Source organism: Heloderma suspectum, chromosome 5, assembly GCF_057233095.1.
Source record: "Heloderma suspectum isolate Gila_16-S chromosome 5, 16-S_ref, whole genome shotgun sequence".
Lineage (NCBI taxonomy): Eukaryota > Metazoa > Chordata > Lepidosauria > Squamata > Helodermatidae > Heloderma > Heloderma suspectum.
In genome coordinates this window covers 67,479,738-67,504,478 of record NC_139462.1, presented here as the reverse complement: position 1 = coordinate 67,504,478, position 24,741 = coordinate 67,479,738, and the positions used below count along the sequence as shown (strand labels likewise).

Here is a 24,741-nt window from a genome sequence, read left to right as displayed (position 1 = left end):
TACTGGCATCAGCCCCAGCTGTGTGCTTTCAGCAGAAGACAAGATACGTTTCTATGCAAGCACAACTGGATGTACATCAATGCTGTGCAAGTACTTGGGAACTCCGATCACGTAGGCGTCACAACTGCAAATGCAGTACATGTGTACAGATCCCACATGCATTGAGTTATATACGTGTGGAGCCTGACCCTCTTCTCTGCTGAACATGCAGAGTGACAATAGGGCCATATTTAATGCTAAAACTCCTCGCCCTCATGCTTGGCTCAAGAAACAGTTTCCAAACAGGGTTAAAAATGGCATATGGCACGTTCTCCATGTCCGTCGTCTACTAGATCAGGGGTGTTGAACCTCTTTCAACCGAAGGCTCAATTCCAAGTTGGAGAAGCTCGTGGAAGCATTCTGGTGGTGTGTGGGACCAAAGGCAAAATGCCATGGACAAAGGCAAAGGGATAGGGGCAACATGCAGAAATAATACCAGCACATTTTAGCTTTGAGCTCTCATTGCCTGTAACTAATCCTTAGGAGAGTCCTTTAACCTTTAATGATGGAGGAGAAAACTGCACAAATAGTGGGAAACCTCCAAACTATTGGTCAGGGGAAAGGGGAAGAGGGCATGGCCATCCAGGGAATCCCAGAGAGCCGGATGGGATCCCAGGCAGGCTGGATTTGGCCCCCCGGCCTAAGGTTCTGCACCCCTGTACTAAATTGTAGGTAAAATCAGGAGAACAGCACTTTCCCAATGACTGGGGAGTGATGACTGAACTGTGTAAGCCACTCTGGGAACATGTTGGTTAAAGAGCAACATACCTAAATAAAATAAGAAATAAACAGAACCAAGTTTGGAAGGGCCTTAGCTCAGTAGTAGAGTGCATGGTTTTTATGCTAAATTGGCCGAGGGTCAACTCCTGGCATCTCCAAGTGGGGCTGGAAAAGACTTTTGTCTAAAGCCCTGGAGACAGCTGCCAGTCAGTGTAGACAATACTGGGCCAGGTAGGTCAGTGGTCTGACCTGGTATAAGGCAGCTTCCTATGTTCCTATGTGCCTCAGAGTTCTGATGCATCATCAGAAACAAGCTGCAAGATAGTAAAATGATAATTAAATACTTGTACAATGTGATTCTGTCGATACATTCCCATGGCATCCTGCCTTGGCTAGCTGGGTCATGGATGCCTGTACAGGCTCAGATTCCATCTGAAAGCATGAGCTCTGAGCTTCAGCCATGTTAACATAATGCACTGTATGCACCCCAGCATTGCTGTGATGTAAAAATGTAAACAAGCCTGATCTATAGACGTTATTAAGATGTTCTACAAGTGTCCTAATCTATTACTCAGTTTTCTGTAATGGCATTATAAACACAGCGACATACAGGGTTGGATCCAATGGTGTTGTTCCACCAATGGAAGGGAAATAGTTGGCACAGCAGATTTCCTCTCACCCCTACACACACACACACACACACACACACACCTGCCTCCTACATCTAGGAGGTTGAGGGACCCTCCAGAGTAGATTTGGGGGACATGCAGGGAAGTGCAGGAGGATGGGGAAGTCCTACTGTGGGAGCGGAAGTTGCATTGCACAAGCAGAAGTCCTGTTGTGTGACATTGGATCTCTCTGTTCACTGGAATGTAAAACATGTTCACCTCAACCAGAACATTCAGGATAACTTTCCAATGTTTCTTTGAAGGAAAAAGCTAACAAACATTGAGTCAAACTTATATTTACATAACAAATACGATTTATAAAGTTTTGGACTAACTGGCCAATTCTTTAAAAAAAACCTAAATACCAATTTCACCTTTCTTATCAGCTTGAGAAAGGGACACAATAATCTAGGCTTAAGAAATCTTCCTTCTACCTCCATTTGCATTAATCATTCAGAGTTTCTTGAGAAATCAGTCAATAAACCACAGGAAGGGTAAAAATTGCTCAACTGGACACACAAGGATTTGGCCTCTAAAACGGAATTGCCCATTATTTTTTTAAAAAAAATTATTCATTTTCTAAAGGACTTTCTTTAAGGACACAGGAGCAAAACAAAAAGCAATCTGTATGACACAAGTAAATACCTTGGGGGAGAGGAGTGTCTTCATTCAAAGTATCAAATTACCCCTCTTGTTTTTTTCATTCTCTGGAATCAAGATAACAACAAATCCTTAACTATAAAAAAGGGTTTTATTGATTTGTTTTAGTATTTTCTCAAGAAGATATTGTGCAGCGCAATCCTATGCATGCCTCAAAAGTAAGTCACTTTGTTTTCAGTGTGGATTACTCTCAGGTAAGTGTGTATAGGGTTGCAGCCTTTGGAAGCAATGCTACTGCACAGCTAACTACCCAGATCCAGGTTTATGTGGCATGGCTGACCCTTCCATTTGGCAGTGGACCCTTCCCAATTGTTGGATGCCGGTGGGTGGGGAGCAGCAGTGAGGTGCTGGAGGACAGAGCTGTGTGCGCCATGCAGCTAGCCCTGCACCCCCTAAGCTAGTTCCCTACCCTCAAGTACAGTGTACGACATTTTCCTGTCACCAGTGTTGAAGAAAGATTCAACTGCCATTCAGGTTGGTTGCCATAATTGGCATGGGATCTACCATCTTGTACTTCACCTCAGGCAGCACAATGTCTTGGACAGGCCCTGAGTACTGCAAAATTCCTTTCATGGGATACCTCACTCATAAGAACATAAAAAGAGCCATGATGGATCAGACCAAGGGTCCATCTAGCCCAGCATTCTGTTCACACAGTGGCAACCAGCTGTCGACCAGGAACCCACAAGCAGGGCATGAGTGCAACAGCACCCACTCATTGCCTCTGGTACTAGTACTTGTTATGGCTGTTAATGAATAATAAGAACCAATGTTTTGAAAGACAGCAATATGTTAGGGCTGCATCATACATTACTTTTTAAAAACATCTCCATCTAAGATGATTTAAGTGTACATTTAAAACTGTTAAGTTGCTTGAAACAAACATGCTTTTTCAAATGTGTACCATACATTTTCATTCATCAGGAAGCCAGGACTGGCCACTCTGTGACAAACCTAGATTTGCTGCTGTGCAATGTGTGTGTCAGGAGCGCCCTAGCTGCCTCTTACAGTCCTCTCCAATAGCCAACTCAGGACACAGACGAGGATTCTTTCCAAGGCTTTATTCCTTTATTACTTAATGACTCTTACAGATACTAATCACTAGTGACTAAGCAAGGAACTGCATGGGGTAGATAGCAGAGTAGCCTAAGCTCCAGGTAAGGCAGTTGGTCCCCGTTTGAAAGAGAAGCGCAGGAAGACTCTGAACTTATGGGCTTTGGAGAGATCCTCCCTCTTACCCTTGGGTCATCGGGACGCGACCGTTGTTTTAGCGCCAAACAAGCAGAGCGCCTCCTGTCCGCGCCCTCCATCTGTCGCCCGTCCCTGCATCTGCGCTGAGCATCTGGCAAGCCCCCCTCCACTGCTCTCTCACTGCCAGGGTCACTAGCTCTCTCAGGAATGCTGGCAGGAGGAATCTCTGCCAGCTGCTGTGCTTGTGAGAGATGACCGAGCTCCTCTCCCACAGATTGCTGTTCTTCCTCAGAATCAGAACTGCTCTGGGGCTCTATGGGCTCAGTTTCCACCCTGACAGTGCGAAGTGGCATGTACAGATAAAACAGATATCTGAAAAATCTCCATACGTACAGGCTGAAGCTCAAATATTTTGATCACCTAATGCGAAGAGAAAACTCACTGGAAACTACCCTGATGCTGGGAAAGATTGAAGGCAAAAGGAGAAGGGGATGGCAGAGGATGAGATGGCTAGATAGCATCACCGATGCAATGAATATGAACTTGAGCACACTCCGGGAGAGAGTGGAGGACAGGAAGGCCTGGTGTGCTATGGTCCATGGGGTCACGAAGAGTCGGACATGACTTAACGACTGAACAACAACAACAGGCCAAATTAAACAATGAAGAGTAATGAAATAATTACTTCATTATGAGAAACATCCATGCTCCATACTTCCTAGATTGTCTCTCTGACTGAGTTTGCTATCAAGATGTAAGGAACCTAACTTAAAAACTGCTTATGATGCTGAAGCTCTAATTAGGGTCATGAATGCCCTATGGAGATTCTGGTGGAAAGATGCTGGCATAAGCTGCTAATTCTGACAGAGTGAGTTTCATGATATATCATTGCACTTCGTTAACTTGAGTCCCAGTGATCACAGATCTCCACTGTATGAGGCATGATTTCATCCATTTTCTCAGAACTCCTCTTAATGCTTTATGTATTGGAGGGAAAAGCTCCCATATTTATCTACATGATGTAGATTAAAAAAAAGGACCTGTCATGTCATTGTGATTGCCTCAGTATAGAGTGGTGCCCCTGTTTATTGGATGGCAAAGCATATGCCATAGAAACCATAATACACAATGGTACTTACTTCTGGTTAATCATGATTGGGCTGTAAGTGCAGAATTGAAGCATAAGGTTAAGAAAATGTAAGAGACCAAAGCCATTGAATACTCAAGCGCTCAAAGGCCAACATAGCAGCCATAACTCTGCTGTAATCAGAAGCAGTAAATCAGGGGTGGGCAACCTTTTTTTCTCCACGTAATTTGTCAAGGGCTGCATGTTGGTGGTGGTGCATGCAGCCCTAGGGCCTGAGGTTGCCCACTCCTGTACTAAATGGTATGGAATAAAGATGAACAATAGCTCATTCAATGAATAATTCCATACTTGGTCACAATAAAACTGTGCTGCTGCTGTTGCTGCTGCTGCTATTATTATTATTATTATTATTATTATTATTATTATTATTTCATTTACATTTCTATACCACCCCATAGCTGAAGCTCTCTGGGCAATTTACGAAGATTAAAAACCATTAAAGATACAGTATACAAAGTTTAAAATCCCATTTACATAAAACCACAAGAAACAGACAATACACACAGAGACAACATTAATCTAAGAACAACTTTAAGCAATCAACCATAAAACAAATCCAGGACCTGATTAAACTTGTCATGTGCTGCCAAATGCCTGAGAAAAGAGAAAGGTCTTAATTGGTGCCAAATAGATAACAATGTTAGTGCCAGGCAAGCCTCATTGGGGAGATCATTCCATAGCTGGGGAGTGGGGGGCACCACTGAGAAGGCCTTCTCCCTTGTTGCTGCCTTCGAGCCTCAAATTTATTTATCCCACATCAGCTTTAGCTCAACTGCAATCCTAAACACTCTGATTAGGAGTAAACCCCAAATGAGCATAGTAGAACTTCCAAATAAACATGCATAAGGTTGTATTGTAGGTATACTTGCCTCATTTTCAAATAGTGTCTTCTGATTAAAAGAAATCATGAGTCAATTAATCATAGGAGTTTTAGACATATCAATTATCAATTAAATTTGCATACAGGTAAAAGAAACAATAGTTCTGAAGCAAGAAGCATATGTTTAATATTAGATTATGTGCGTATGTGACATAACAGGCATAATCTTACACTAGGCATACTCTCATATGTGAAAGAAAGGGGGAATGAGTCTTTTAAGATGGGAATGTTTGACATCTACATTTTTACTTTAAGCACTTGTATTTTAAATTATCTTTTAAAAACAAAGCAGGCAACTTTTTAGTCAACTATAAACATTTATAATCAATTTTTCTAATCAATTAAACTGAGCAGTTAAGTAATTAGATGTTGCAGTGTTATTATTGCTGTGTGTTCTTTCAATTTTGTAGAGGTAAAAATTAACCATTAAGGGTTGACTCTCACATCTCTAACTTTGTAACATCCACCTCCCGCGGTTTTAGTGGTAGGCTGGTGACTCAAAAGAGTGATAGGAAAACAAAATCTAAGAATGCAACACAAATAGTATAGGAGTATGACTCCTAAATGTGTTAAGCATTCCACATACAGGACCTATGCAGAAGTGGTGCTTGATAACATTTGGTAAGCATTAAATGGCTTGGGACCTGGATACTTCAAGGACCGCCTTTTTCCATATTTACCTCCCACATGCTCCCTTCTGCATCTAAGGTTCCATGGCTGAACGAGATACAGCAGGCAGCTGCTAAGATCAGGGACTTTTCAGAAGTGGCTCCTCTTCGTAGAATGCCCTCCTAAGGAGAATTTGTCAGGCCCCAACACTTTTTTCAGCTAGGCATCTAGCCAAAACATGGCTGTTCCAGAAGGATTTTAGTTGATTGTTCTCTTCTAGTATTATTCCTCCATGATTTATGTGTTGTGATATTTCATATTGATTTTTTAAATAATTGTATATGTTTTTATGTTTGGTACAGTGTTTTTATGCTGTAAGTTCCTTCCAATTCACTTGTGAAAAAAGTCAATATAAGGTTTTTAAAAACAGATAAATAAATACATTTCAGGGGGAGAAGATGAAGAAACCACAGCGTTGAACTGAGAAGCACACAGCACCCATTGCAGCTATATTGTTAGATGGGTAATGAGGAGTATTACATATGGTCATAATATCCCCATGTTATGACCATATGTAATACTTCCTGGCTAAAAGGAGAGGCAAATATTTAGTAAATAAATAATAATATAAGAATTCTATGGGCCTGCAGGTAATCCCCATCTCTGGGGAAAAATGTACTATCTGAATGAACATTTCTAGAGTCGCTTTGCACATTCATAGAATGAAAAGTGAATAAGTCACCTTGTACAAAATACGTCATTCCTAACCTGTTCAGAGTGGCAGCAGCAACAAGGAAGTCCCTGTGGGATGGCTCCAAAGAGGCTTCCTCATGTGGCTCATTCTTTCTGGGGGAGGAATCTGCCAAGGAAGAATGGGCCAATCTAGGAAGCCTGCCTGGAGCCATCTCACGGCAAAACTAAGATGTTTGTCATGTGGTTTGGCCTTGTGTTTAACAAATAGCCAGCAAGACGGGAGGGGGTGGGGTTGGAACTGTGGTGGGGGGAGAGGGAAGATTTAAGCCTTAGCCTTTCCCCCCACTGCAGTCCCAATTGGAACTGGATTCCCTCCCGTGCTTGCTAATCACAATGGGAGGACAAACATCAGGTATAGTTTGGCCCTCAGAAACACTTTCCATGCTTTGAGGCATTTAGTGACACATTTATGGCCTCACATGTATCATTAGGAAAACTTACCCTCTTCCCCCAGAAGCTTATGACTACATAGAAAACTTTTCCAAATTTTAAGTCTGAACCAACAACAACAACAATCATAATGGCAACATTGGGGTCCTCAAACATGGCATATGTAGAGCTGGCCCAAGACATTTTGTAAAGGACACGATGGAGACAAAGGACAAGATGGAGACCCCTCCCATTCCATGTAGAGAAGCTGGTTGGACTGGCAGTTGAATCTTACTTCAACACTGGTGATGGGACAGCATCCTCCACTGCAGCTGAGGACAATAGGATAGCTGAGGGGGTACAAGACAGGCCACGTGGCACACACAACTCTGTGGTCCAACATCTTGCTGCTGCTCCCTGCCTTCGAACATTTGCCACCTGAAGTCTGCCGGCCCTTGGCATAAGCCATTTCATAGAATAATGCGTTCGCTTTTTAGGTGCCTGAACTTAAGAGATGGGTGACAGCCTGATGCTCCTCTTGAGACCCTTGCTATCTCTTTCATTCAGTCCTTCAGAGATACAGGTCAGGTTTACGACAAATGTTTACTGGAAGCGATTGCTCCATAGGGCCAAGGTGTCCTTCCATTACTTTTTTTCCCCCTCCCTGCAAAGGAGGATTTGCAGGGGTAGCTTGTGGTCAAGAAATATGTCGGTGCTAAAAATGGGAAGAACAGGAATCAGCAAATCCTGGAAACGCCCCCACAAGGCCTGGAAGAGGCTGCCCTCCCTCTACACTGTCCCCACCTATTTACAATACTTTGTCCACCCACTGTGTACCACCTGATCCCTTAAGCTGTCACTGTGCAGCTCAGAAAGCAAGATCAGATCTCTGAAGCTACACTGATTTCAGTGCTGTCTCTTCAGTTTCTGGGAGCTCACAGAGTTATAGGCACAATGAAACCAAAGTTCAACATCTGGCTGCCGCTTCTATCTCTCCTGTTTTCAACGTGCACTGCTGTAAGTGTAACTGGGCAGAGTAATTATCTGTTTAAGCAATGGCTCAAGTAATCACCAAAGTAGCAAAATCACTGAAAGTGCTGTTTTGTCTTCTTCTTTTATTTAGCAAGTTGCTACCCGTGATAACTGCTGCATCTTGGATGAACGATTTGTAAGTCTATATCTGTGTTATTCTTGCACTTTTTAGTAATATGATTATTTCTGGCATATTATAGGCTGTTGTAAACATTATGAAACTTTTATTAAAATATGTGATTGCTTTTTAAATTGTCTACTGACTGCATGCAATATTTGAAATAAGCTTATTGTCATTATCTTTTGGGTTGTCTAGACTCCCATCTATTTAATATCCCACAGCATCTGTATGTGTTGGAGAGGAGAAATTATAATATTAAATGCTTCTAATTGTGTAATATGATTAAAAGTCCTCTTTTCCTTTAGGGTAACTTTTGCCCCACCACATGCGGCATTGCAGATTTCTTGCATAATTATCAGACTGGCGTTGATAAAGATCTCCATGTACTTGAACACATGTTGCAGCAGATCTCCAACTCTTCACATTTAACGGACCAAATAATCCGAGAGATCCGACAAGTACACATCCCAGACCCATCAACTCAGCCAAGTGAGAGCACAAAGGCCACTACAATGCAACTTCTTTTTACTTCCCAGTTTATTAAGTATTGTATCACTCATGTTTTCTATACTTTTGTGCCTATACTACAGATGTGATTCCCGGTTATACTCAAAAGTCCAGACAAATCATTCAAGAAATCATCAAGTACGAAAACGATATTGTGACCTATGAAAATAAAATACAGTATGTATCGTCTGCTGTTGCTTCAGATGCAGGCCATATTTGCACTGTTTACTTTCCATCTAGTTTTCCTCTTGGAAGTTTTCCTGATGTATAAACGAAAATGCCTATGTCCTTATATGCCTATCTGCATAGGACAAATTACTTTCCTGTTTCGGGTTTATCATCCAGCCAACAGAATGAACCGGTCTACCCAGCTACAATCTTCTGCATGTCTACTTGGAAGCAAGCCTCGCGGACGAGTGGGGCTTACTTTTGAGTAAATGTGGTTAGGATCTGGCCATACTAGATGCTTCTTCTGCATCTAAAAAGCACAGTTTCTGTAATCTATTAGATCAGTCTTCCTCAACCTGGTGCCCACCAAAGGGGTTGGACTACAACTCTTATCATCCTCAGTCAACAGGCTCTGCAGGGGGTGGGGGGCACCAGATTGGGGAAGGGTGTATTAGATAACTCAGCATGGACTTGTAACCAACCCAGAAGTTATTTTAAATATTTATTATTTATTTATTTTATTTATATCCCGCCTTTCAACCAACCTACATATTCACCCTGTTTAGGATAAAGAACAACAAAAATGATCGGATAATAATATGGTTGTTTGCTTATTATCCCATCTTTTCCTCTGGTGAGCTCAAGGCAATGTGCATGATTCTCCCACCCACCTCATTTTATTCTCACCACCCTGTGAAGTAGGTTAGGCTAAAAAGTAGTCGCCACCTCATTTTATTCTCACCACCCTGTGAAGTAGGTTAGGCTAAAAAGTAGTCGCCGGCCCAAACTCACCTCATGAGCTTAGTGCCTCTCTGCTTTGCTTTGATGGAAAGTATCACTCGTTATTTGCATTTCTTTGTTATGCCCAGTGTGCCTATTCTTATATACTACCTATGCACACATAGTTAGGGTGGCCAGGTATCCTGCTTTACAGAGGGCAGCCCTCTCTTTGGAGGGCTGACCAGTCCAAGTCCAGTTTAAAGATAAAAAACCATAAGAAGGAAGAGCAGTATGGACCTTGATATTGTACAGTGAACAGTTAACACCTGGACAGCAAATGAAATTGGCACATAAGGGTCTATTTCTATTTAAATTAGAGTAATTATTTCTGAATTATCATCTATACATATACATTAACCTATGCAAATGTTACGCAAATCTGGGCCCTCTTTTTCTGGTGGTGCAGTCCCTCTTTTTTGGCAATGCATAACCTAACAGGAGTTGATTTGAAAAAGTCTATAGCCCTGTTCAGACATTACCTCCACATCTATACTAAATGCATAGAGAGGGGAGGGGAATCCCTCAGTGGCCCCAATCCAACCTCTGTGCATCCACAGGGGTGGGGGAAGTAATCTCTGCTGATCTTGGGGTGGGGCAAGGCACAATCCTCTTCCCCCCTCTCACATTTGGTGTACAGGTAGAAGGATGAATAGATCACATGACTTCAAGTTTTGTTCCAAACAACCTATATCGTATTGATTTTTTACTCTCCAGGGACCTGACAGAACTGCTCATCTTAAACAATAACAAAATTCAGCTATTAAAGCAGAAGACTGCTCAGCTCGAGGCACAATGTCAGCAGCCATGTAAGGACACTGTCCAGATACAGGAATTAAGTGGAAAAGGTAAGAGTGGTTAGATAATACCTATTTTGTTTTTTAGATTTAACTTACAATTTCTATCCCACAATTTCCTGTCAACATGGAGATGTTCAAAGTTGCTAATGAAACAGACACCCCCTCCCCAAATAATTACAATCAGTTAAAATACAATAATGCAGCAAAATAACACAGTGCTAAAATAGCATAAGATCAAAAACAAAAGCGTCAGAATGAATAAATAACACACATCATAATCCAACTAGCAGTCAACGCAAAAGCCTGTTGATGTATTGTTTTGTGCACCAACACTTCTACTTAAAACTACTTGAGTCGGCTAATAAATAGCTTGACCTGTGAAAATTACAAACATCTATAAGCAAAGTGTGAATGTGTAAAGTGCTTTAAGGGCTGCCTCAAATGTTATGAAAAGCATGCCAGTATCGGACAAAACATGAAAATTGTGCTAGATTGTCATACATGATGGTTACTCAAGTGTAACGTTGCATACATACGTATTTCACTGTGGCTGGGTTTGCACAATCATTTTGAACCACAGTGTGTTAAATAAGCCACCATGGTGTGCGGCACATGTCAGGCACCTGTGGGCACACATTCCATAATACAACCCATATTTCAGTAAGTTAGGGATGCATACATTTGAGTGCTCATCGATATAAAAATGCCCTGAACATAGAAAACAAGCATGTCAGGGAGAAGACTAGGCTAGGACACTTATCCCCAACATCCAATTTTTTATGTTCAAGGAGTTTTTGGTGCATGGAACATGAAATCATTGAACTATCACCTACAGCCTGAAATGGTAATGTGTAAAAACAGGTTGATCTCCACATCTGGCATTTGGAAGACAGGGAACTGTCTAGTAGTATGTATGTATGTATGTACAGTATGTATGTTATTTATATGCTGCCTGTCAGGATACAAATCTCTCCAAGGCAGCTTACAAGTAACATAAAAATCACAATAGCGATATTAACCAATGAAAACTCCTCAGGATACTTCCCACAGGTGGTCAGTGGCCATGTGGGCAGGGAGAGTCCAGGAGCAGGCCTCTTATATTGTCCTCATATCTTTCCCTCTCTCTCCTGGAATCATTCCAATAGGGCAGCTGACAGTGCAGGGGGGTGCAAGGGGCAGGGAGAGTCCAGCTGGAGCAGGCCTTGAGGTCTTCTTCACCTACTTCTCTCCCTCTCTCTCCATTTGAATGGTGCTTGCTAACCACGTTACCATTCCCACTAAGCATTTTAGCAGACAATATCCATTAAAGTATCAGTAAAATACAACAACTTCTTATTTTTATTCAATTATTATTATTATTATTATTATTATTATTATTATTATTATTATTCGCATCACTGTTCATGATGCTTTATTCATCCCTATACCCACTCATTATGTAGGAGCAGCCATTAACCCTTGCATGGCATTCTGTGGACATTTTGGCCAAGAGGAGTAATAAAAAAACTACACAAGTAGTAGTACTTGTGTAGTACACATGCACCAACCAAGTATATTAGCAATCTGTCCCACGTGCCACATATAATATTGTGTTTCAGCTACAGCACAAACCCCTACGCTCAGGCTATCCATGAAATTATAAAATAAAATGCAATAAATAACTATTATAGTAAGGCTCTTTCAGTCTTGCTTACATAAAATGTGAGTAAAATGGACTACAGTTAAACTACTGGCCATTTCTCTTATGTGTTTTTTATAGATTGCCAAGACATTGCTAATAAAGGTGCCAGGCAGAGCGGGCTCTACTTCATTAAACCTCAGAAAGCCAAGGAGCAGTTCCTGGTCTATTGTGAAATTGATACATCAGGAAATGGTTGGACAGTGATCCAGAGGGTATGTGGCCTGTCAATGGAACGCATGGAATGTGTAACAGTAGATCAGTTATAGAAAAGAAAAGCTAATCCTGTTAATCACCCATCCCTTCCCCTCTTCTCCCCAATTTATTATCAGAGGCTTGATGGGAGTGAAGATTTTAACAAAAACTGGATCCAGTACAAGGAAGGATTTGGACACCTGTCACCGAATGACCAGACAGAATTCTGGTTGGGCAATGAAAAGGTTCATTTAATAAGCACTCAAACGGCTATTCCATATGCCTTGCGGATAGAGCTGGAGGACTGGAGTGGCCAAAAAAGGTATCCCATGAATACCATTTCTTTGGTAGTATGGCTCAGAGTTCATGGCTATCATGGTGCTGGTGGGGAACCTTCGTTCATTAGCTACACGTAACTTTCCGGCACTTCAATAACTCCATATTGTGCATATGCACCAGGGTGGCCGTGTGCCCCACTTTACAGAGGACAGTCCTCTTTTCGAAGGGCTGTCCAGTACAAGTCCAGTTTAAAGATTAAGAAGCATAGGAAGAGAAAGCAGGGTCCTGGAAGTTGTCCATCAGCGAATAGCATTATGGGGAGATGTACTGCATTCCAATTTAAATTATAGTAATTCTAAATTTGCATCTATACATATTAATTAGCACATGCAAGTTTTATGTAAATGTGTATCCCCCTTTGCCTTCTTTTTTGGTGATGGGTTTCCTCTTTTTTGGCTATGTGTCTGGCCACCCCACAACAGGGACACAGTGGGGATTTGCTCTTACCAAGCTCCACATTCCCTTTCCAAGATCACTCTAAGATTGTGTAACTGTTGGCAACATGGCTGCACATGGCATTTGAAGGTTAAGAGGAAGTAGTGGCCACAGCTTCAGAAACAACACATCCACAGCCTCCCAGCATAAGGGTTTTCCAGGGAGTAAAGGGTGGGTGAGGGGGGTCTGTTCAGAGGCTGGGAGGAGAAGGAGAAGCCAGGTTCGTTTGGGCAGAGGAGAAATGGTGGTAAAAGATGTTGAGAGGACAACGGGGGGTGCTTTGTGGAGGAAGAAAGAAGAGATAGATGAAGGAGCTGTGTATGAGTGTATGTCTTTGCTGGGATTGAGTCTCACAGCAGTAAGCGCTGTGTGCTTTCTGGCTTTCTTTGTGACATGGTGGAATTGCTACACAGCTTTTAGATTTAGGAACTCTTCTGACCATCCCAAGTTTATACTGTACAGTTGCCAGACCCTAGGATTTGACCCAGAGAATTCAGATCCCCAGCTCCGTTCTTCTCTTTGCCCCACTCCAATTTATGGACCAAAGTCTACAAATAGAGAGCCTTGTGTGGCGCAGAGTGGTAGGCGGTACACTCTTGCAACAGAAACTCTCCCCACGACCTGAGTTCAATCCCAGCGGAAGCCGGGTTTCAGGTAGCCGGCTCAGGTCGATTCAGCCTTCCATCCTTCTGAGGTCGGTATGAGTACCCAGCTTGCTGAGGGAAAGGTAGTCACGACTGGGGAAGGCAATGGCAAACCACCCCACTACAGTCTGCCATGAAAACGCCAGTGCAAGCGGCGTCCCTCTAGGGGTCAGTAATGACCTGGTGCTTGCACAGGAGGAACCTTTCCTTTCCTACAAATAGAGGTTTTGTCTTGCCAACATCGGGCAAGTCTGTTATAGGGCCATGCATCTTTCTCTCCCTCCGCCTTTATCCAATACGTGTTATTCTTAGTCTTAAAAGTTTAGTGTTGCTGGCTGTTCAGTTCAAATCAATATATTAAATTTAGTCCCCACCACACACAGCTTCTTGGATCCTGTTGCCATCTCTGGTGTCTTGCTCTTCCCTCTGAACACCTTGGGTCTTAGCTTCCCCAAATCCTAGGACCTTTCCCCAGTCCTTGGCCTGGCACACAAATCTATTCCTGTTCCTTAGGTCTGTGTGAAGCTGTTTTTCTGCCAGGCTAACTTTACCTTCCCTCACACAAGCTGGAGTGCAAATATTCTGACAGCTTCGAATATTCATGACTACACTATTGGTCAGCCAACTGGTTTCAGAAGCTTCACCATTGCAAGTAAATACAATGGGCTGAATTCAGGCTAAGTTAGTCATGCTTTCGTCTCAGTGAAGTCAAAGGGACTTAAGTTAGTCATGACTAACTTGTCCCATTAGTTTCAATGGGCCTAAAGTGTGACCAATTTAGTCAGAACAATATAAATAGTTGTTCTGATTCTAAAGAAGGCACATCAACCAAGCAAGCCAATGAAACATCCCTAACGCATATCTGCTGGCCATTACTAGAGATGTACGAGAATTTTGTTTCGGTTTGAAACATATACTCAAACATGCCCTGCTCGCCACAGCAAAAGCAAACACAATCTCACTTTTGCAGAATAGCTCACATATTCTCAAGCTTGTGATCGCATTCACATTAAAATGCATCCTTTTAAAACATTTTGTGCTTTTAAAATGAGCGTTTTTCAAAAAGGATGCCATTTTATGCTTTAATCAATGGGGGGAAGTGCGCACTTTAAAAATGCACATTTTCCCTGTTTGAAAATGCACATTTTCCCTGTTTGTAAAAAAAGACAACGCTTGCATTCAGAGATCCAAGCACTGAGGTGCAAAACAGAATCTTGACTACCTCGAACACGGCTCATTCTCCCATCCATACCCATTACTATATCCTACAAATGAAAGGCCACTGGTATGCCCCAGTATTCTTTTCTTTGACAATATTCGGTTGGAAAGGATAAAACAATAATTATATGTGACTAAAATATCACATGTAATTACAGAAGTAGAGAGAAAAAACTTAGTATACCATGATATGACAGGCAGTCTCCAGGGCCACATCACAATGCCATGTTTTGAGGAAGAAGTCCTCAAAGCACAGTACTTAGGTTGGGTGCATCTCTGGAAAGGCTGTCTGCCCAATCTATCATCAGGGGGAGCAGGGGGAGGAGGCAGTGGTGGTAGCAGTGGCATACATCCTCCTGCATCAAGCAACGGGACATCTTGCACCACTGCTGAGTATGTTGCTCCATCAGTAACTGCAGTAGCAGAAATCCTGTCTTCTGTACTGTCAGTACTGCCAATGCAAATGACTCCTGTACATTTTTACACCTGTTGGAAGAAATGAAGTACATTGTTACTGATGTTATTGATGGAGTAAACTACAGCTGTTTAAGCAGGTAGGTGCAAACAAATGCCCAGTTGCTATCCTTGAAATATGTGTGTTCCGTAACACAATTGACAGTGGCTGGGTAATGAACAGTATCACAAATGTACACTTTTAAAATTTGGCATTTTAAAGTTTTTTTCATTCCACAGCCATGCAGATTATGCCCACTTCAAACTGGGAAATGAAGGAGATAAGTACCGCCTGACCTATGCCTTCTTTGTTGACGGTGAAGCTGGGGATGCCTTTGATGGTTTTGACTTTGGAGACGACCCAAGTGACAAATTCTATACCTCCCACAATGGCATGCAGTTCAGCACACATGACAACGACAATGATAAATTTGAGGGTAACTGTGCTGAACAGGATGGATCTGGATGGTGGATGAACAGATGTCATGCTGCTCACCTCAATGGCAAATATTACCAAGGTAATCATATGAACACCCCCACCCCACCCCCCGGGGCATTGCTAGCTTCTTAAAAGATCCGGGGCACAGGCCCATAACACACATTTGCTTGTGCATATGTCTGAGTCTAAGCTTGACTCTAATATATATATGTGTGTGTGTGTGTGTGTGTATGCGCATGCACGCACGCATGTGTGCTGTGCTTGTGTGTGTATAGATTACATACATGCATAAGAAGTGTGCACTGACTCCCCGCCCCACTTCAGCTCAGACCCCAATTCAGCATTTTGGAAAACATCCTGCTTCTGCTCAGGCCAATTTGTAGTTGGACCACTTCAGCTCAGCACCAAACCTGAGTCAAGGTGTGGAAAAATTAGTCTTTATGCTTCCTGTTGACTACCATGGGAAATTAGAAAAAAAAATGAGCATCTGGTTGGCCACTGGGTCAACAGAATGCTGGACTAGATGGACCTTTGTCTGATGCAGCACAGGTCTTCTTATGTTCTTAAATAGAGAATGCTTCTGAGCATAGGCAGAATGCTTTTCTTTCACCACTGAGCACTTACATTCTCCCCCTACCAATTCTATTCCCCTCCATGCAACCATCCCTCCTCATCCTACCATCCTCCAGCAACTCTTCATAAAAATAGATGTCTCGTTTTGTGCAACTATCCTTTACCTCCTCATTGTTACATACAAGCTCTCATTGTATCTTCCTCCCCATAACTTCATTTGTGCCAAGACTTCACCAAGATTCAGCCAATGAGTCTGTTTTTAAAACTAGGGCCAAGTTATGGGAAAACTCTGAGCATGTACTAAGTGCCCTTCCCTCACCACTGAAGCTAGAGTTCATGCAAAATAAAAACAAAAACACAAATGACAAAACATGCATAGGACTGAGCTGGAAGGGTAGTCAATTCATTAGATGAAATTGGGTAGGCCCTGTATTAAGCCTGCAGTACCATGCTCAGAACTCACTTATTCTGAGTAAACATGCAGAACATCAAGGTGCAAACCGCCCTGCAAAAGTAACTTGTGCTGGAATCCTATGCACACTTTCCTGAGGGTAAGCCTCATTAAACTTAATGGGGCTTCTCAGTAGGCATACATAGAATTGTATAAATGAGCAGTATTTATCTCCCCTCCACTTAAAAAACAAACCTCAAACTCCCATTTTTATTAAAGCTTTCCGTTCATAGAAACAGGAAGTTGCCTTATCTGAGTCAGACCCTGGCTCCATCTAGCCCAGTATTGCTGACACTGACTGGCCGCAGCGGGTCTCCAGGGTTTCAGGCAGGATTCTTTCCTAGCCCTACCTGGAGATGCTGGGGATTGAACCTCGGACCTTCTGCATGCCAAGCATGTGCTCTACCACTGAGCTACAGCCCTTCCTATTGCTGGATAATGGCAAGTTGGCAACTGACAAACAAAACATTCCCAGATTTGTTTCTCTGCAACCATGTGAACCCACTTTTGTCAAAGACTTGAGTGAGGAGAAGGAGAAAAACAAACCTTCTTGTCTGTTTGTATAAAGTCAAATACAGTTCAGAACTTCTGTTGCCCACCAAAGAGAATTCTCTTTAAGAATACCCCAAGATATGTTCTGGGTGGCATAAAGAAGAGAAAGAAAGAGCAGGATAGGGGCGGGAAAAAGAAAAGAAGAATGGTGATGGAAAATGCAGGGGCAGGTGGGGGTGGGGGTTGAGAGAATTCCCTGAGCCAAGTGGCTCCTTGCAGAGAGGTGGTACTTCAAAGGAATTTAGGAGGCTGTGATGGGTTTGTAAGGATTTAAATTAATAAGTACTTAAGATAAGTACTTAAATTAATTCTATGAGGTGAGGTGGCTGAGCCTCACCTCATAGGTGAGCCTCACCTGAAAAAAAAGCTTTCCCTAGCTTTTTTTAAAAAAAACAAAACCTGTAGAACCTATTTGAAAGCCCCAGCAGTTCCTCAATCATGATGCCACATAGTCCTGACCCTCTTTTTGGAATTATTTGAGTCCTTCAGCTATTTAGGAGAAATTAAAGTGGAGGGGGAGAAAGAAGTTTGTGGAGGGTGATTGGATCCTTTGCTGTACTGAAGCTACTAAACTTCTGCAAAAGGCAAATGTTCCAGTTTGGAGCAGTAAAATCAAGTGCTGAGTGAAATACAGTATTTCACATGGAGCTCTTTCTTCCTTTCCTTCTCGCTCTTCAAAATTTCATTGCAAGCAAGCTCCCAACAGTGGGCATGAAAGACCAGAATAGCAGGGCAGGAGAGGTAACAATGAGCAGACTGTGGAAGGAAAGGTGGCAATCTCCCCTCTAGTTTAAAAGGCTGGTGCATTCACGCTGGAGTCCCTATTGGTCTGTCAGGGGAGTGAGTCCTAAGGCCTCCTAGTAACAGCAAGGCTACTGAGCTCAGAGGGAAGAAGCAGGCTTCTATTAAGTAGGGCTGTGCACTTCTTTGGATCTGGATCCAAATTCCAAACCAAAGCAGGGTAATTGGGACCAAGTTGGTCCAGATCAGAAGGGGGTCCGGATCGGTCTGAAGCAGGTCGGATCGGTCCAAATCGCTTCAGATCGCTTTGGACAATTCTGAAGCCCAGACAGCCTGTCTGGGAAATGTAAAGGGGTTGGAAGAGGGGGAACTGATTCCTTAAGATTAGGGAGGGGGAGAGGAGGGGTTGGAAGGGGGGAACTGAGCTTTGGCAAGTGACATCTAGCTGCCAATAGGGCTAAACTTTTAACCCAGCAGTCTCTAATCACAGTGGGGTGCTTGAGAGTGGGGTGCAATCACTCCTCTATAAAGAAAGGCTTCAATGTTTGGGCTATTTAATTTAGAAGAAAGGCAAATAAGGGGAACATTTATAAAATTATACGGAGTACTGAAACTGGAGCAGTGAAATAAATAAGCTGAGTTCAGTGTGACTTTTTCCCAGGTAATGTGTATTGCAGCCAAATAGATGTTTAACTTTTTTCTTCCCATAATGAGGAGCCTCAGGTCATCCAATGAAGCTGAATAGTGGCAGATTCAGGACAGACAAAAGGAAAGTACTATTTGCACTTCAAAAAAACCTACACCAGAGATTAGGGATAGTGACCTCCTAATGGTCACCTTAAACACCTTCTGGTTAGGAAATCTAATCCCCTCTGTGGCTTGACAGTTTTTACCTTTTGTTTTAGTCCGGATCCAAACTGAGAAAAGGAAACTTCATGCATGGCTAGCACAAAAGCCACTGTACCTAACTGTCTGAAATTTGGCAGGTTTAATGACTTCTAAGGGGGCTACCAGGTTTCCACATTTCATGTATTTATCATACAAATTAAAAACGTTATGGCCGTTTCTGTTTTCCAATGCAAGTCAATGGGAAAATGTAAAAAAAGGCAAGTAGAACAGCTCAGAAGATCTGGGGCCCGTGCCCAGGTGGGCTTTTTCCTAACAACACCCATCCCCCCCCCCCCCCGGTCAAGGGAACTTCCGGATTATGTTTTTATCGAGCAGTCGCCATACCACATTCACAGAATTGTACAGAGGGCCCAGACAACTTCCACTTCTACTTGTATCCCTCCCGGTTTTTTCCCACTGCTTCTGACATCTTTGTTCTTAAGGAAGAAAGATGGAATAGGTGCACTAGGAGGAGATCTACACTAGAACCCTTTCCATGTGTGAGTCAGCATTGGGCTTGTATTTCTTTAGAATGTATAGCTATCCATTGAGGCACATGCTAGTGAATATGGTGCATATCCATCATGTTTATTATGCGATTGAATGCCACACAAAATTGCATAGTGTTTTAATTGTGGGAGAAGGAGGAGGAGATTGAATGGTCATGTGAGCAGAGTCGTATCACTTTGTAACACAAGTTTGTGCCACATGTTGCTTTGTAGAGCTTGGATTGCATTAGAAGTGGGAGCAATGAGCAGCTGACTCTAGTTTCTTTGTTTGACTCAGCTGACAAAACGCACACCTTTGATGGTATGCATCAAAGTAGGTTTAAAAATGACAATTCAGAGCTCTGCTCCACCATATGTGCATGGTCAGAAGTAGTCCATCCCCCCCCAAAAAAAAAGTCACAGAGGAGGAGGAAGGGGGTGGCTACCTTTGAGCTACTTGAGCCTCCTTTTCCCCTTCTGCTCATGTCTTTGTCATGAACATAGTTTGGAAAATGAGGAATACTGAGAGAAAAATAGCTTACTTCTGAGTGAACATGCATAGAATTGCACTGCTAAGCACTTTTCAGTCCTATTGATTTCATGGGGAGAGATTTAACCACATGCTTGATCAATGCAACTTTAAGGGAGCAATCCTATGGCCGCTAGTCAGTGGCTAGATGGCCATGGGATATCTGGTTTTCTGGGAACCGACCTCGGAGCCTGCGCTCTGAGGTCAGTTCCCAAAGAACCGACCTTCCCCCCTTCTGCACTGCCTCACAGGCAGCGTGGAACAGCCACACTCTGAGCTCGCAAGAAGAGTGCAGAGCGGCCAAAACGGGACATTACAGGGGGCGTTCTGGGGCGGGGAAAGCGGAAATGCCAATACGACACATCCTATGTGTCGTCCGGCAGCCTCCTCCCCCACTCTGCCTTCCTGTGGCTAGACAGCTGAAATTGGCTGTCTAGCCGCAAATGCAGGGCAGGAGAAGCGCGGAGGGAACAATCCCCCTCCATGCTTCTCCGGCCTTGCATTGGATAGGCAGTCACCTCCGAGTTTGAAGATGGCCACCTATCTCCATAGGATTGTGCCCTAAAATGCTGAACGTTGGCTTCATCGTGCCCTCAGTCTCTTCAGCAGTCAAGGATCAAAGCACCTGCTGTGCTGTGACACTGGATAGCTAAATGTATGTATTTTCCTTGGTTTAAAGCTTCCATTAACATCTTTGATGAACCTAGAAATAGTACGGCTAAAAAAATAGAATCTAGAATTAGTAAGGCTAAAAATCGGTCATTTGCTGGTTAATTAACATTTTATATATCACATATTTACTGGTGTGTGGAAACTAAGCATTCTTATTAGGCAGTAAGCTGTATTGAACTCAGCAGTACTTCTAAATAAATATGCTTAAACATAGGCTTCAGAAATGCTGAAGGAAATGCTGGCAGTAGGAAGGATAGGCATGTTAAATACAGCGTATTACACTCCACAGGTATCGGTCTCAAGAATCACCTGACAATCCACTTTTTTATTGTGATGTTTGCATTTTAGGTGGTGCTTACACTGAGAAAGAAGCTGGTCCACGTGGATTAGACAATGGTATTATTTGGGCAACCTGGCGTTCTCGGTGGTATTCCATGAAGAAAACAGCAATGAAAATCATTCCATTCAACAGACTTTCAATAGTCACAGGACAGCAAACTGGAGGAATAAAAGATGTTGGACTAGGACACCGTGGAGACATTTAGAAAGATAACAAAATCAACTAAAATGTGAGTTAAAAGCAACTTTGTACAGGGATAATGTTCTAGTATTTCTTATAGAAAAGGCCCTCATAGCTACTTAAATTTATCAAATACACTATATCGGAGTATCTGTCTCATTTAAAAATAAATACATGATTGCAGTTTCATTGCAAAAAAAAATCCTTTCTTTATATATTTCACATTGTTTATCATGTTCATCATATACTGAAAACAAGTTTTATAAGTGTATATCACAAACACATGGAATTTTCTGCTACAAGATGTGGTAGTGACCACAAGCTTAAATTACTTTAAAAAACGATTAGATAAAATCATGGCGTTGGATCCAGACTTAGGACACAATCCTATACATGTTTAGACAGAAAAGTCCTATAACTCCCTGTATTCCTCAGCCAGCATTGCTGGGTGGGGAATATCGGGAGTTGCAGAACTTTTTTGTCTAAATATGCATAGGATTGTGCCCTTAATAGTAGTTAGAGTAGACCCACTGAAATCAGTGGGACATACAATAGTATGCTGCCGTTTAAGAAAAAGTTCTCAACATGGCTCACACAATAAAACAGGTTAAGAACAGGCTAAAAACAATGAGTACAGTAATCAAAATCTAACAAACTAAAATGCCTAGGAGAAGAGAAATGTATTTGCCTGGTGTAAGAAAGATAATAGTGTGGGCACCAGATGAGCCTCTTTGAGGAGGGTATTCCGTAAATGGAGCATGACAATACAGAAGGCTGCCTTTCTTGTAACCACCTGCCTGATTTTATTTGGTGGGGGGTACCTGGAGGAAGATCCCAGCTGTGGGAGTGTGGGGGGGAGCAAACAGAAAAGGGATGGAAATTACCTCAGTTGGGTTTCCCAGAATGCTGGACTAGATGGACCATTGCCTTGATTCAGCAAGGCTCTTACATTTTTATGTAGACACAGTCCTGTTTATAACATGCATACTTGCCTTCTCTTGGGAGAAAAATTACAGCTGTTCCTTTTCTCTTTTATTGTAGGTTGGAGATGTTTAAAAGAATCTTTTTTTGACAAAGATTTAACTGGACAAGTCACAAAACTTTCAAAAAATGGTACTACTCTGAACTCACATAAACTTCTATAAGATAGGATCTGGCAGTTGAATCAAATCAATAAATGTCCTATTTGTTTTCTCCACCAATGGGATAAAAGTCAGCCATAGCCCACATTCTGCATGCATTGCATAAACACAAGTGCACATGACTGCACAATTTTATACGTAGTGGAAACGTGAATGGCTCACCAGTTCAGTCCACCTGTAAAAAGGCTGGATCTTGACGTTCTGTAGATTGTGTCTGTATGCAACAATGATATGGCAATTTCCACGCATGAGTAAATCTCTTTCTGCATAGGCAAAAACTGTTCTAGAGTAGAGCAACTATTTTGCAATATGTCTTCTCAACTACAATTAAATAAATATGAACAAATAAAATATGCCATTAATTGCTACTTAGCTGCCACCGCTCCAAAAAAATACATTGAGAAGAATTCTGCAAAGGTCTTGAAAATATTAGTTTATAAACCTGTATATGTACTTCTATTTTATACATCAAAGTCTAATGTTTGTTCAATAAAAAACAATGTCTCAAAAATCCATTACATTACATATATTTGACAATTGTTGCACTTCCCTTATTAAAATTTGGAGCTGGGCAACTGCATTTTAAAAATGCATATTGATTTGTGAATAAAAGCACCAAATGACCATATTTGGTGATTTGATCAACTCTTCTTATTGATGTCCTTATTGCTATAAAATATGCATGCAGGAAACCACACCCCATCCATTAATATTTAGAGCCAAATCTGTTTCCCTTCTTACTTATTCTTCTTTCAGAAATATCTCCACTGTCTTTTAATAAAATAGGGACATTACTATGTGAACCATTAAAAAAAGGAATAAAATATAGTTGTACCAAACTCCTTATAGAAGAGTCTAGGCTGAAAGCAATTCTCTACTAGTCACTGCTGAATTATCATACTGGTTGCTGTCAGTGAATAATTTGTCTATGTTTGATCAACTGTGTCACACACACACACGCGTGTGCGTGCACACGCACACACACAACCTGCTCAGACAGCGCATGCTTTCAGAAGCATCAGCATTTGAATATTATAATATGACATCACCCGAAGCTATAATTCTTGATGTCTTTTTGAAAGCTATACCTTAAGGCAGCCTTTCCAAATGCAGTGCCCTCCATATGTTTTGGACTACAATGCTCATCAACTCCAGTTAGCATGGCCAGGGATAATGGGAGTTGTCATCCAAAATAAGTGGACAGCACCAGGTTGAGGAAGGCTGCCTTAAGGCATCAAGTACAGATAAAGTTAGCCAGGCTTCACTCCTATTGAAATTAATAGCTATAAATGAGTAGTGGGACTCGCTTCTCCCACTGAACGTGTGATGTATTCTATCTGGACTGAAGCCTAACAGTTTATATCACATAAGACACTATGTGTTTTGAAAGGAAAATATATATAGGATTATGGTTACCACAGAGCAGGGCTCCTGTGCAACTGACAGAAATGTAACAGATGAAGCTTTCCCCATTTGCAAGAAAAGATTCACTGTTACATTCTGTCTGACCTACAGTACTTAAGGGCATAGGACTGAGTTCTGCCAGAAAAAAAAAGATGGCAACCTTAAAAAAGACTGCATTATACACATTTGTGCAGAATGTCTCTTATTTTGATCTTTCCAAATAAAGAAGGCATTATGAATGTTCTCTCCAATGTCTTGAAGAGGACACTGGTGGTGGCTGGAGAACCATCATCCTTGATCATGATAGCATATTCTTGCTGCCTTATCTGTTTGGGGACAATGGGATTCACTTGTCCTAGGAGGATTGTGGTCAGTTATTGAGGGATCTGCAATAAGACCTATGGGAGTTTGGAGTCGATAAACAGGCTGAGGGATCATACATTAGGCTCCTCCTATGGCAGGCACCGTTCAGGTGGGCGAAAGCAGGAAAATGCAGGGCACAGTGGGGAGTACCCTAAGGCATCCTTGTGGTGAAGGGAAGCAGATGCAAGCCAGACTCTTAAAGTTCACCAGCTTGAAGGAAGTGAAGAGTGTTGCCAGCCTTGGGCAATTGAGATCTGCATGGATCCTAAAGCGTCATATCTCGAGACTGGTGATCATTCAGAAGCCTTCTCGGATCCATAACTTTAGAACCTTTAGAACCAGGAGCAGCCTTAGGTGTCAACCAAAGGTCTGATCCAAAATAGGATCACTTGACAGAAATAGATAGCTAAGTAAGGAATCCTCCCAGCTGTCACCTTAGAGGCAAGAAGCCACACTGCTTTTGGTGGCTGTGGGTTGGGTTTCTTTCTTAACTGTTGCCAATCAGATATGGTTTCAATAAAATTGGGGCTGTTTAATTAAATCCATGTTTGATGTCTTTTATCTTTGTTCCTGGTG

General features: G+C 42.2%; 1 protein-coding gene across 2 annotated transcripts; it reads left to right on the top strand.

The window, feature by feature from the left end:
* Positions 1-7,919: 7,919 nt before the first annotated feature.
* Positions 7,920-24,704, top strand: FGG (fibrinogen gamma chain). Of its 2 annotated transcripts, XR_014792107.1 has the most exons (11): positions 7,920-8,053; positions 8,160-8,204; positions 8,495-8,678; positions 8,780-8,873; positions 10,359-10,489; positions 12,201-12,334; positions 12,452-12,636; positions 15,644-15,921; positions 21,085-21,305; positions 22,298-23,388; positions 23,619-24,704. XR_014792107.1 is itself a non-coding variant. In XM_084856314.1 (10 exons), the coding sequence occupies exons 1-9, from the start codon at positions 7,991-7,993 to the stop codon at positions 21,279-21,281; spliced, it is 1,311 nt and encodes a 436-aa protein (XP_084712440.1). In that variant the 5' UTR covers positions 7,920-7,990; the 3' UTR covers positions 21,282-21,305; positions 22,298-24,704. The 2 variants fall into 2 exon arrangements, 1 of the variants encoding a protein (XP_084712440.1); XM_084856314.1 differs by having other exon boundaries at positions 22,298-24,704.
* The last annotated feature ends 37 nt before the right edge of the window (positions 24,705-24,741 follow it).

Coding starts and splice junctions, on each gene's coding strand:
- FGG (XM_084856314.1), top strand. CDS start 7,991: ATGAAACCAAAGTTCAACATCTGGCTGCCGCTTCTATCTCTCCTGTTT. Junction 8,205..8,494: donor GCATCTTGGATGAACGATTT/GTAAGTCTATAT, acceptor CTTTTCCTTTAG/GGTAACTTTTGCCCCACCAC. Junction 12,637..15,643: donor GACTGGAGTGGCCAAAAAAG/GTATCCCATGAA, acceptor TTCATTCCACAG/CCATGCAGATTATGCCCACT.